Source organism: Salvelinus fontinalis, chromosome 18, assembly GCF_029448725.1.
Source record: "Salvelinus fontinalis isolate EN_2023a chromosome 18, ASM2944872v1, whole genome shotgun sequence".
NCBI lineage: Eukaryota > Metazoa > Chordata > Actinopteri > Salmoniformes > Salmonidae > Salvelinus > Salvelinus fontinalis.
The window spans coordinates 60,259,826-60,273,183 of record NC_074682.1 but is presented as its reverse complement, the minus strand read 5'-3'; the positions used below and the strand labels follow the sequence as shown (position 1 = coordinate 60,273,183).

The 13,358-nt window shown below is 46.6% G+C and overlaps 1 protein-coding gene and 1 long non-coding RNA gene across 11 annotated transcripts in view; one reads left to right on the top strand and one right to left on the bottom strand.

Moving 5' to 3' along the window:
- The window catches only part of slmapa (sarcolemma associated protein a), a 172,669-nt gene that overhangs the window by 34,325 nt on the left and 124,986 nt on the right, over positions 1 to 13,358 (top strand). For 8 of the 10 annotated variants that reach the window (XM_055869967.1, XM_055869968.1, XM_055869970.1 and 5 more), the window contains exons 2-3: positions 2,746 to 2,893; positions 7,186 to 7,258. In XM_055869967.1, coding sequence (XP_055725942.1) covers positions 2,746 to 2,893; positions 7,186 to 7,258 — 221 coding nt within the window. Of the gene's footprint in view, positions 1 to 2,745; positions 2,894 to 7,185; positions 7,259 to 12,836; positions 13,068 to 13,138 lie in introns of those variants that run through there. The other 2 variants (XM_055869972.1, XM_055869973.1) reach the window with 2 other exon arrangements.
- Positions 8,802 to 12,621, bottom strand: LOC129815828 (uncharacterized). Its single transcript, XR_008753489.1, has 2 exons — positions 12,504 to 12,621; positions 8,802 to 9,002 (listed from the first exon to the last, which is right to left on the bottom strand). It is a non-coding gene; the product is annotated as an uncharacterized LOC129815828 (long non-coding RNA).

Below are 13,358 nucleotides of genomic sequence, written 5' to 3'. Positions count from 1 at the left end.
ACCTAGAGGGACCCGCTCTGTCTGGGTAACCTAGAGGGACCCGCTCTGTCTGGGTAACCTAGAGGGACCCGCTCTGTCTGGGTAACCTAGAGGGACCCGCTCTGTCTGGGTAACCTAGAGGGACCCGCTCTGTCTGGGTAACCTAGAGGGACCCGCTCTGTCTGGGTAACCTAGAGGGACCCGCTCTGTCTGGGTAACCTAGAGGGACCCGCTCTGTCTGGGTAACCTAGAGGGACCCGCTCTGTCTGGGTAACCTAGAGGGACCCGCTCTGTCTGGGTAACCTAGAGGGACCCGCTCTGTCTGGGTAACCTAGAGGGACCCGCTCTGTCTGGTAACCCTGTTGGTTTAGTTTACTTCTGTTCTCCTGGAAGCTGTGACCCACCCGTTGGTTAGGATAGGGTGTGATGTTTCACCAAACCCACAGTTAGGTATGTTTTGGGTTTAGGTTTCGGTTTTGATACAGCGGGAAAATGAAATGCTGATAAGTTACTTTGTGCTTATTTAATCAAATTATTCCTGATTTCCATATGATCATGAGTCGTGTGTGTGTGTGTGTGGCCTGATGAGAGCGTCATCAGCAAATAACAACACTTTGTATTTACTGAAATGAAAACACCACTATGACTCATCAACAACACTCAAATAAATTGCACTGTGAAATCGATATGTAAATAATATAGGCCTATGCTATGCTTTCCTCTGGAGAGAAAAGTGTGACTCTCCTAAAAGGGGGGGTGTGTCCGTGGCAACGGTACTTGTCATTTCCCACACCAGGGTAATGCGATGGCCGGTCACTGTTAAGTAGCCCTGGAGGCCAATTCATTCTGTAGTAAGCGCAACGCAAGGAGTATTGGCTATTTAATAGACCGCTTCGGCTTTTAGCTTGTTTACATAGAGCGGGTACTACCTGTTTTGCTGAAATGGCTGCAGGTGGGAGAAGTTCGTAAAGTGGCTTGAGCACTTTCACCAGGTGCTGAAAATACACCCTATTTTTCTAAACCACCCCAGAATGGACACACACACATCCGTGGCTATGAACACATTGCTCTTGTAGCATCAGCTGCCATGGCTCCTTGAATGCAGATGGGGAGACTTTTAGTAGGTTTTGTGTTTTCTTGATCCTGTGGTAGAGATACTGGGGTGATGTTGTAAATATGTCAACGTAGTTGAGGTGTTGGCAGCTGCTTAGTCTATTCTCGTTGAGCGTTGTGACATACTGTTAACGTTTTACATACATTAATATATACACAGTACCAGTCAAGTTTGGACTCATCTACTCATTCCAGGGTTTTTCTTTATTTTTTTACTCTTTGAAATAACACATAACAAGTGTTAAAACAAATCAAAATATATGAGATTCTTCAAAGTAGCCACCCTTTGCCTTGATGACAGTTTTGCACACTTGCATTCTCTCAACCAGCTTCATGAGGTAGTCACCTGGAAGGCTGCATTCTGCAACTGCAATGCAGTTGTGTTGTGACAAGGTACGGGTGGTATACAGAAGATAGCCCTATTTGGTAAAAGACCAAGTCCATATTATGGCAAGACCGGCTCAAATAAGCAAAGAGAAACGACAGTCCATCGTTACTTTTAAGACATGACGCTCAGTCAATACAGAAGTGCAGTCGCAAAAACTAAGTGCTATGATGAAACTGGCTCTCATGAGGACAGCCACAGGAAGGAAGACCCAGAGTTCCCTCTGCTGCAGAGGATAAGTTCATTAGAGTTAACTGCACCTCAGAATGCAGCCCAAATAAATGCTTCACAGAGTTCAAGTAACAGACACATCTCAACATCAACTGTTCAGAGGAGACTGTGTGAATCAGGCCTTCATGGTGGAATTGCTGCAAAGAAACCACTACTTAAGGACACCAATAAGAAGAGGAGGCTTGGGCCAAGAAACACGAGCAATGGACATTAGACCTGTGGAAATCTGTCCTTTTGGTTCGTTGATTCCAAATTTGAGATTTTTTGCTTCCAACCGCTGTCTTTGTGAGACGCAGAGTAGGTGAACAGATGATCTCCGCATGTATGGTTCCACAGGTGGTGTTATTGTGTGGAGGTGCTTTGCTGGTGACTGCCTGTGATTTATTTAGAATTCAAGGCACACTTAACCAGCATGTCTACCGCAGCGATATGCCATCCCATCTCCAGGCTGTGTAAGGGCAATTTGACCAAGGAGAGTGCTGCATCAGGTGACCTGGCCTCCACAATCACCTGACCTCAACCCAATTGAGATGGTTTGGGATGAGTCGGACCGCAGAGTGAAGGAAAAGCAGCCAACAAGTGCTCAGCATATGTGGGAACTCCTTCAAGACTGTTGGGAAAGCATTCCAGGTGAAGCTGGTTGAGAGAATGCCAAGAGTGTGCAAAGCTGTCATCAAGGCAAAAGGGTGGCTACTTTGAAGAATCTCAAATATAAAATATATGATTTGTGTAACACTTTATGGTTACTACATAATTCCATATGTGTTATTTCATAGTGTTGATGTCTTCACTATTACTCTACAATGTAGAAAATAGTAAAAATAAAGAAAAACCCTGGAATGAGTAGGAGTGTTTAACATTTGACTGGTACTGTATATATTTTTAGTATTAATTCGGATTCCTTGTACTGAACGGATTGGTTGAAATACTTGCTTTGTTCCACCTATTACTTTGTATATATCATGTTGTATTTTCCTGTGGTTACTGTAGTATTTACGACCCGTAGACTAACTTTTTATTTCTTGTGTTTCCTACAGTTCTACCTCCAGGACACTAAAAGCAGTAACGGGACGTTCATCAACAGCCAGCGTCTGAGCCGGGGGTCCGAGGAAAGCCCCCCCTGCGAGGTCCTCTCTGGCGACACCATCCAGTTTGGGGTTGACGTCACAGAGAACACGCGCAAAGGTACACACACACACACACACACACACACACACACACACACACACACACACACACACACACACACACACACACACAATGATGATGTCAAGTATATGGTAAACAAAAATGTATGTATAGTACACCAGAGTTGTAGAGGGAAACCGACGTGTTCCTGAGAGTCTTCTCTTTCAGTGATTGGGTCATTATATTAATATTGGGTCGTAGTTGAATATTATCGTAAACGGTTCAAGTTAGAGAGACACGTTATTGGGAATAAAACTTCTGTTTTACATTTCTATCGTGTCTATCAGAGGTTACTCTGGTGTCTAGTCTTAAAGCCCTCAGTTGTGTTAAATAGGGGCATTCTGGGAACAACGTCCACCACTATGGTACATGTAGGGGCCTACACAACCGTAAGGGCTACTTCCCAATTATCCCTCCTTCCTCCCAAAGTCTACACTTGCTCCCATATCCCTTCACTGATTTATTTTTGTATAGGAAATAACTGATTTAACAAATATGGTAGAAACTAACCCATAGGGGTGTAATGGGGCATGCATTGGTACTGAGCTGTTTGGTGCGGGGACCTCTGTTCGGTCCGCACTGTGAACCCATGTAAATACATTTAAAAAATAATATTTATAGAATGGAACCACTAGACCTATAGGATATGCCTATACGCTGAGTTCTGGGCTAATGCCTCCTGAGTAAATCTGAGCTGGGAAAAAACTAAAGGCTATTCCACTAAAACTAGAGCCTATGCACACTTTTTAATCAACATTTTAATCTTAATTGCCTCATTTCAAATTGTCTTATTAGACTGGACCTGCTGTAGTAGACTGGACCTGCTGTAGTAGACTGGACCTGCCTGTAGTAGACTGGACCTGCCTGTAGTAGACTGGACCTGCCTGTAGTAGACTGGACCTGCCTGTAGTAGACTGGACCTGCCTGTAGTAGACTGGACCTGCCTGTAGTAGACTGGACCTGCCTGTAGTAGACTGGACCTGCCTGTAGTAGACTGGACCTGCCTGTAGTAGACTGGACCTGCCTGTAGTAGACTGGACCTGCCTGTAGTAGACTGGACCTGCTGTAGTAGACTGGACCTGCTGTAGTAGACTGGACCTGCCTGTAGTAGACTGGACCTGCCTGTAGTAGACTGGACCTGCCTGTAGTAGACTGGACCTGCCTGTAGTAGACTGGACCTGCCTGTAGTAGACTGGACCTGCCTGTAGTAGACTGGACCTACTGTGTGTTGGTCTACCTGTATTAGACAGGACCTGCTGTAGTAGACTGGACCTGCTGTGTGTTGGTCTACCTGTAGTAGACTGGACCTGCTGTAGTAGACTGGACCTGCTGTAGTAGACTGGACCTGCTGTAGTAGACTGGACCTGCTGTATTAGACTGGACCTGCTGTGTGTTGGTCTGCCTGTATTAGACTGGACCTGCTGTGTTAGACTGGACCTGCTGTGTTAGACTGGACCTGCTGTGTTAGACTGGACCTGCCTGTGTTAGACTGGACCTGCCTGTATTAGACTGGACCTGCCTGTATTAGACTGGACCTGCCTGTATTAGACTGGACCTGCCTGTATTAGACTGGACCTGCTGTATTAGACTGGACCTGCTGTATTAGACTGGACCTGCTGTAGTAGACTGGACCTGCTGTAGTAGACTGGACCTGCTGTAGTAGACTGGACCTACTGTGTGTTGGTCTGCCTGTATTAGACTGGACCTGCTTGTATTAGACTGGACCTGCTTGTATTAGACTGGACCTGCTTGTATTAGACTGGACCTGCTTGTATTAGACTGGACCTGCTGTAGTAGACTGGACCTGCTGTGTGTTGGTCTGCCTGTATTAGACTGGATTGCTGGGTTAGACTGGACCTGCTGTGTGTTGGTCTGCCTGTATTAGACTGGACCTGCTGTATTAGACTGGACCTTCTGTATTAGACTGGACCTGCTGTGTGTTGGTCTGCCTGTATTAGACTGGACCTGCTGTATTAGACTGGACCTTCTGTATTAGACTGGACCTGCTGTGTGTTGGTCTGCCTGTATTAGACTGGACCTGCTGTGTTAGACTGGACCTGCTGTGTGTTGGTTTGCCTGTATTAGACTGGACCTGCTGTATTAGACTGGACCTGCTGTAGTAGACTGGACCTACTGTGTGTTGGCCTGCCTGTATTAGACTGGACCTGCTGTATTAGACTGGACCTGCTGTATTAGACTGGACCTGCTGTGTGTTGGCCTGCCTGTATTAGACTGGACCTGCTGTGTGTTGGCCTGCCTGTATTAGACTGGACCTGCTGTATTAGACTGGACCTGCTGTGTGTTGACCTGCCTGTATTAGACTGGACCTGCTGTGTTAGACTAGACCTGCTGTATTAGACTGGACCTGCTGTATTAGACTGGACCTGCTGTATTAGACTGGACCTGCTGTATTAGACTGGACCTGCTGTAGTAGACTGGGCCTGCTGTAGTAGACTGGACCTGCTGTGTGTTGGCCTGCCTGTATTAGACTGGACCTGCTGTATTAGACTGGACCTGCTGTATTAGACTGGACCTGCTGTGTGTTGGCCTGCCTGTATTAGACTGGACCTGCTGTATTAGACTGGACCTGCTGTATTAGACTGGACCGGCCTGTATTAGACTGGACCTGCCTGTATTAGACTGGACCTACTGTAGTAGACTGGACCTGCCTGTATTAGACTGGACCTGCTGTATTAGACTGGACCTACTGTGTGTTGGTCTGCCTATATTAGACTGGACCTGCTGTGTGTTGTTCTACCTGTATTAGACTGGACCTGCTGTAGTAGACTGGACCTGCTGTAGTAGACTGGACCTGCTGTATTAGACTGGACCTGCCTGTATTAGACTGGACCTGCCTGTATTAGACTGGACCTACTGTAGTAGACTGGACCTGCCTGTATTAGACTGGACCTGCTGTATTAGACTGGACCTACTGTGTGTTGGCCTGCCTGTATAAGACTGGACCTGCTGTGTGTTGGCCTGCCTGTTTTAGACTGGACCTGCTGTGTGTTGGCCTGCCTGTATTAGACTGGACCTACTGTGTGTTGGTCTGCCTGTATTAGACTGGACCTGCTGTGTGTTGGTCTGCCTGTTAGACTGGACCTGCTGTATTAGACTGGACCTGCTGTATTAGACTGGACCTGCTGTGTGTTGGCCTGCCTGTATTAGACTGGACCTGCTGTGTGTTGGCCTGCCTGTATTAGACTGGACCTGCTGTGTGTTGGGCTGCCTGTATTAGACTGGACCTGCTGTGTGTTGGCCTGCCTGTATTAGACTGGACCTGCTGTATTAGACTGGACCTGCTGTATTAGACTGGACCTGCTGTATTAGACTGGACCTGCTGTATTAGACTGGACCTGCTGTATTAGACTTGACCTGCTGTATTAGACTGGACCTGCTGTATTAGACTGGACCTGCTGTATTAGACTGGACCTGCTGTATTTGACTGGACCTGCTGTATTAGACTGGACCTGCTGTATTAGACTGAACCTGCTGTATTAGACTGGACCTGCTGTGTGTTGGCCTGCCTGTATTAGACTGGACCTGCTGTGTGTTGGCCTGCCTGTATTAGACTGGACCTGCTGTGTGTTGGCCTGCCTGTATTAGACTGGACCTGCTGTATTAGACTGGACCTGCTGTATTAGACTTGACCTGCTGTATTAGACTGGACCTGCTGTATTAGACTGGACCTGCTGTGTGTTGGCCTCCCTGTATTAGACTGGACCTACTGTATTAGACTGAACCTGCTGTATTAGACTGGACCTGCTGTAGTAGACTGGACCTGCTGTAGTAGACTGGACCTGCTGTAGTAGACTGGACCTGCTGTAGTAGACTGGACCTGCTGTATTAGACTGGACCTGCTGTATTAGACTGGACCTGCTGTATTAGACTGGACCTGCTGTGTGTTGGCCTGCCTGTATTAGACTGAACCTGCTGTATTAGACTGGACCTGCTGTAGTAGACTGGACCTGCTGTAGTAGACTGGACCTGCTGTATTAGACTGGACCTGCTGTGTGTTGGCCTGCCTGTATTAGACTGAACCTGCTGTATTAGACTGGACCTGCTGTAGTAGACTGGACCTGCTGTAGTAGACTGGACCTGCTGTGTGTTGGCCTGCCTGTATTAGACAGGTGTTTACCCTGCTTTAGAGGCTGTGGGTGAATGCAACTTTTACATGTATCTTCTGTGTCATTTTTTCGGAGCCTTATCAGTGAATCTTTACTGTTGGTCATTGTTTGTATAGGATTTTGGTGGTGTTGATGTTCATATAACCTGTTTGTGTGTTCCAGTCACTCATGGCTGCATAGTGTCTACAATCAAGCTGTTTCTACCTGACGGCATGGAGGCTCGACGACGATCAGAGTAAGTAGTACAGAGTTAGTTAAATACTTGCAAGTAGTACTCTATTGTAGCCGATAGTTCTGCGCTCTGGCATTCTCATTCAACTGTTGTTACCAACGAGCTGCGACGGGGCCGCTAGGGGGACCGGCGACGGGGCCGCTAGGGGGACCGGCGACGGGGCCGCTAGGGGGACCGGCGACGGGGCCGCTAGGGGGACCGGCGACGGGGCCGCTAGGGGGACCGGCGACGGGGACTCTTGCTGTATAAGATGGAGGGAGGAGGAGAGGTAGATGACGAGGAGGTTGGGGGATGACTGAGTCAACTGAGACAGCTGTTCAGCCCCCCCACCCTGTTTCTGCGTCTCCTCTCAGAGCCCATCTGTGTGCTTTAACAAATGTGGTTTCTACTGACAGGAAGGTGGTGTGGTGGTCCTTCGTGGGCTAATTTTGTCATGAAACTTTGTCGTCCAAGTCTGGTATTCTCTGGATTTATGGCGCTTTCAAGACAACTTTGAACTCGGGGGGGGGGGGGGGGGGGGGGGTAAAAAGCACGGTCGAATCATGATCAGTGATCTTCAGGTCGGAGCTCTAGAAAGAGGCCCGAGTTCCCGACTTGGAATTCCGACTTGGATGGCCGTTTCAAAGCGTATATTCCCTGTTTTGAAAGCGGCAGAAGTCATGCTGGATTGACAGCAGGGCCAATGTTGAATGTTTATCATTTTAAGCTTGGAAAAGAGACCCTTAAACCCAGACTTGGATCACACAGCTACTCCACTGAATAGCAGGCTAATGATTGCTTTACAATGCTTGCAGTTAGCCACTGATTCCCTTCCAGACCACTCATTGTTGAATTTGCCATTTCCAACTTCTTGTGTAATGTTTATGTCTAATGGCCGATGAGCACCGATATGTTTTATCTAGAATTTATATTTATATGACAAGGATTGCTAAGGATTTGCCAGTAGATTGTCGACTTGATTCATGATGATGACTGCGAACTAAGACTTTGAAAGTATGATGTTGACATGATCAGTCCAATCAAAGCTACTGTACACGTAACGTGATTTGACGTCATTTTATCTGTGGCCAATGACCTTCTGTGGCCAATGACCTTCTGTGGCCAATGACCTTCTGTGGCCAATGGCCTTCTGTGGCCAATGGCCTTCTGTGGCCAATGGCCTTCTGTGGCCAATGACCTTCTGTGGCCAATGACCTTCTGTGGCCAATGACCTTCTGTGGCCAATGACCTTCTGTGGCCAATGACCTTCTGTGGCCAATGACCTTCTGTGGCCAATGACCTTCTGTGGCCAATGGCCTTCTTGGATGAGCACTTCTAATGTAACTCCATGGCAGCACCCAGGGGGCTAGAATATTCCAGCTCTCCCTGTCGATTTTTGCGGTGACGTAGTGTCGCCATGTGAACAGAACACTGAGCCAATCACGACTTTATACTAGAGAACTCTTACGCTCCATATTTCCCGCCGCCCCACCACCACAGAAAGCACTGAGCGAGGCTGAAACACCTGCATTTTGGAGCTGCCATACTCAAGAAAACAAAAAAGAGATCATGTTTTTTGTATGCCGCTTTATTAACGTAATTATTATTTTTTTCCATTGTTTGCAAACACTTGTGGCACACAAAAATACAAAATATGACTGGTCGCCACTGCTCGGCCCTCCAACACCACTTCCAGCAGCATCTGGTCTCCCATCCAACCCTGCTTAACTTCAGAGGCACGCCAACAGTGGAATGCAATGGTGGTATGCTGCTGGCAAAAAAAAAAAAGAGTCAAGTATGGCCATTTGTGATTTATAGTAACATAAATGCTGCAGTAGCTGTCAAGTATTTCTGCTGTTTTGTTTCTTATCTGTTAATTCAAAGATATCTGAATCCTAAAGTTACAGCTATTTCACCTCACACAACAGCACTGGTGGACTGTGAGTGAATCGCTGAAAGATTATATTTTCGAAGCAAAACGCACGGGCATAAAAGTTTACTTTAATTTACTCTTAAGTTTAGGAGTGAGATATTTGTCCTGGTGTTTCTTGTCCATTTACAAGCTAGTTTGCTTTTCAACGTTTGAGTTTGCTTCCAGTGCTAGCAAAGAGACATTGTCGGGCAGATACCCGACCGTATGAAGAAACTGCTTCTCCAATAGAATTCCCCGATCAAACTTGTAGGCGACGTTGGCTAGCTGAGCTCATGTGGAGAAACACTTCAGGTCTAACGGCCGTGTCTAACTGGTTGTTGCTGTTGACCCCCTGCACTCCTATCGCTCTCTCTCCCTCCCTCTGTTGTTGCTGTTGACCCCTGCCCTCCTATTGCTCTCTCTCCCTCCCTCTGTTGTTGCTGTTGACCCCCTGCCCTCCTATCGCTCTCTCTCCCTCCCTCTGTTGTTGCTGTTGACCCCCTGCCCTCCTATCGCTCTCTCTCCCTCCCTCTGTTGTTGCTGTTGACCCCCCGCCCTCCTATCGCTCTCTCTCCCTCCCTCTGTTGTTGCTGTTGACCCCCTGCCCTCCTATCGCTCTCTCTCCCTCCCTCTGTTGTTGCTGTTGACCCCCTGCCCTCCTATCGCTCTCTCTCCCTCCCTCTGTTGTTGCTGTTGACCCCCTGCCCTCCTATCGCTCTCTCTCCCTCCCTCTGTTGTTGCTGTTGACCCCCTGCCCTCCTATCGCTCTCTCTCCCTCCCTCTGTTGTTGCTGTTGACCCCCTGCCCTCCTATTGCTCTCTCTCCCTCCCTCTGTTGTTGCTGTTGACCCCCGCCCTCCTATCGCTCTCTCTCCCTCCCTCTGTTGTTGCTGTTGACCCCCGCCCTCCTATTGCTCTCTCTCCCTCCCTCTGTTGTTGCTGTTGACCCCCTGCCCTCCTATCGCTCTCTCTCCCTCCCTCTGTTGTTGCTGTTGACCCCCTGCCCTCCTATCGCTCTCTCTCCCTCCCTCTGTTGTTGCTGTTGACCCCCGCCCTCCTATCGCTCTCTCTCCCTCCCTCTGTTGTTGCTGTTGACCCCCGCCCTCCTATCGCTCTCTCTCCCTCCCTCTGTTGTTGCTGTTGACCCCCTGCCCTCCTATCGCTCTCTGTGCCTCGACACAATCCTGTCTCGGAGTTCTACGGAAAATTCCTTCGCCCTCATGGGTTTGGTTTTTGCTCTGACATGCACTTTCAACTGTGGGACCTTATATAGACAGGTGTGTGCCTTTCCAAATCATGTCCAATCAATTGAATTGACCACAGGTGGATTCCAATCAAGTTGTAGAAACATCTCAAGGACGATCAATGGAAACAGGATGCACCTGAGCTCAATTTAGTCTCATAGCAAAGGGTCTGAATACTTACAATTGAAGTCGGAAGTTTACATACACCTTAGCCAAATACATTTAAACTCAGTTTTTCAAAATTCCTGACATTTAATCCTAGTAAAAATTCCCTGTTTTAGATCAGTTAGGATAACCACTTTATTTTAAGAATGTGAAATGTCAGAATAATAGAGAATGATTTATTTCAGCTTTTATTTCTTTCATCACATTACCAGTAGGTCAGAAGTTTACATACACTCAATTAGTAATTGGTAGCATTGCCTTTTAAATTGTTCAACTTGGGTCAAATGTTTCGGGTAGCCTTCCACAATAAGTTGGGTGAATTTTGGCCCATTCCTCCTGACAGAGCTGTGGTAACTGAGTCAGGTTTGTAGGCCTCCTCGCTCACACACACTTATTCATTTCTGCCCACAATTTTCTATGGGATTGAGGTCAGGGCTTTGTGATGGCCACTCCAATACCTTGACTTTGTTGTCCTTAAGCCACTTAGCCACAATGTTGGAAGTATGCTTGGGGTCATTGTCCAGTTGGAAGACTCATTTGTGACTAAGCTTTAACTTCTTGATTCATGTCTTGAGATGTTGCTTCAATAAATCCACATAATTTTCCTCCCTCATGATGCCATCTATTTTGAAGTGCACCAGTACCTCCTGCAGCAAAGCACCCCCACAACATGATGCTGCCACCCCCGTGCTTCATGGTTGGGATGGTGTTCTTCGGTTTGCAAGCCTCCCCCTTTTTCCTCCAAACACAACGATGGTCATTATGGCCAAACAGTTCTATTTTTGTTTCATCAGACCAAAGGACATTTCTCGAAAAAGTACAATCTTTGTCCCCATGTGCAGTTGCAAACCGTGGTCTGGATTTTTTATGGTGGTTTTGGAGCAGTGGCTTCTTCCTTGCTGAGCGGCCTTTCAGGTTATGTTGATATAGGACTCGTTTTACTGTAGATATAGATACTTTTGTACCTGCTTCCTCCAGCATCTTCACAAAGTCCTTTGCTGTTCTAGGAATGATTTGCACTTTTCGCACCAAAGTACGTTCATCTCTAGGAGACAGCCCGCGTCTCCTTCCTGGGCGGTATGACGTCTGCGTGGTCCCATGGTGTTTATACTTGCGTACTATTGTTTGTACAGATGAACGTGGTACCTTCAGTCATTTGGAAATTGCTCCCAAGGATGAACCAGACTTGTGGAGGTCCAATTTTTTTTTTCTGAGGTCCTGTCTTTCTTTAGATTTTCTCATGATGCCAAGCAAAGAGGCACTGAGTTTGAAGGTAGGCCTTGAAATACATCCACAAGTACACCTCCCATTAACTCAAATGATGTCAATTAGCCTATCAGAAGCTTCTAAAGCCATGACCTCATTTTCTGGAATTTTCCAAGCTGTTTAAAGGCACAGTCAACTTGTGTATATAAAACTCTGACCCACTGGAATTGTGATACAGTGAAATAATCTGTCTGTTAACAATTGTTGGAAAAATTACTTGTCATGCACAAAGTAGATGTCCTAACCGACTTGCCAAAACTATAGTTTGTTAACAAGAAGTTTGGTGTGTGGTTGAAAAATGAGTTTTAATAACTCCAACTTAAGTGTTTGTCAACTACTGACTTCAACTGTATGTAAATAAGGTATTTCTGTATCTTTTTAAAAATAAATTAGCAAAAATGTCTAAACCTGTTTTTTGCTTTGTCATTATGGGGTGTGTAGATTGAGAAACCCAACTTAATATATGTTAGAATCAGGCTGTTACGTAACACAAAAAAACTTTTTGTTTTTGCCACATACCCGTTTTGGCACGGGAGCACTTTTCAAAACTACTCTTCTGAACTTTTACGAAAGCTCTAAATCACTTTTAAATCGGGATTAAAAGGGACATTGTTGTGCAAGCTTCCTCTGAAATATATTTATATGGTGAGGACAGCCAGATGTTCTATTTGTATGGGACTCACCTGTCACAAGGTTTTGTCGTTTTTGAGTCATTGTGAAATGGGAATGCCGTCCAACCTGTGTCCTGTTGTTCACCTGTAGAGAACCGTGTTATATCTGTACTGGTTTATGTAACCGCAGTGTTTTTTGTGGACCACAAAGTCAGATAGACACAGGTCCAACTGCTGTTGTCCTCCTCCAGTTTTACAACATATCTTTCTCTTTATGAACATCACAAGAGATACATCCTTATCATGTGCAGTTAGCTTAGCACATAGGCAGTAAAATGTTGAGGAAACCTGAGGGACAATCTGTGTATGGGAGCTCTTTGACTCTTCCACCTGGGAGGGGCAGGTACAGTGGGGAGGTTGTTCCTGCTTTGCTGTGTGTGTGTGTGTGAGTGATTGTGACAGACTGGTTTGAAAATACAGAAGTAGTGTTATCTTGCTTTGAGAGAACGGAGGTAGTTGAACTGAAGTTCCTCGTTGATCAACCAACGGGGCTATTACTGACTGGTCTGAAGAGACTATCTGTCTACTTATTGTGGTTGGAGCTTACCTGGTTGCGTGAAGCCAAGTGCTTATCAGGTAACCTGACGTGTGTGTCAGTGCTTGCAAGTCAATACCTTTTTGTTCATGTGTAGGTTAAGCTTGAGACGGGCAAGTGTGGCTGAAATGACTAGGAAGGAAGCCCTGATGCTGTTTTTCCAGCAGCATGTAGTAGACTGTCAGTAGACTACAGTGGTGTCACTGTTATCACAATGAGCCTGTATGTTTTGACTCTGTGCCAGCACCGATACAACCCAGCTAGAACTAGAGTGAAACCTGTTAGCACGCTGGAGGGTAGTGTTAGGTCTTGTGTGTTTTGACTCTGTGCCA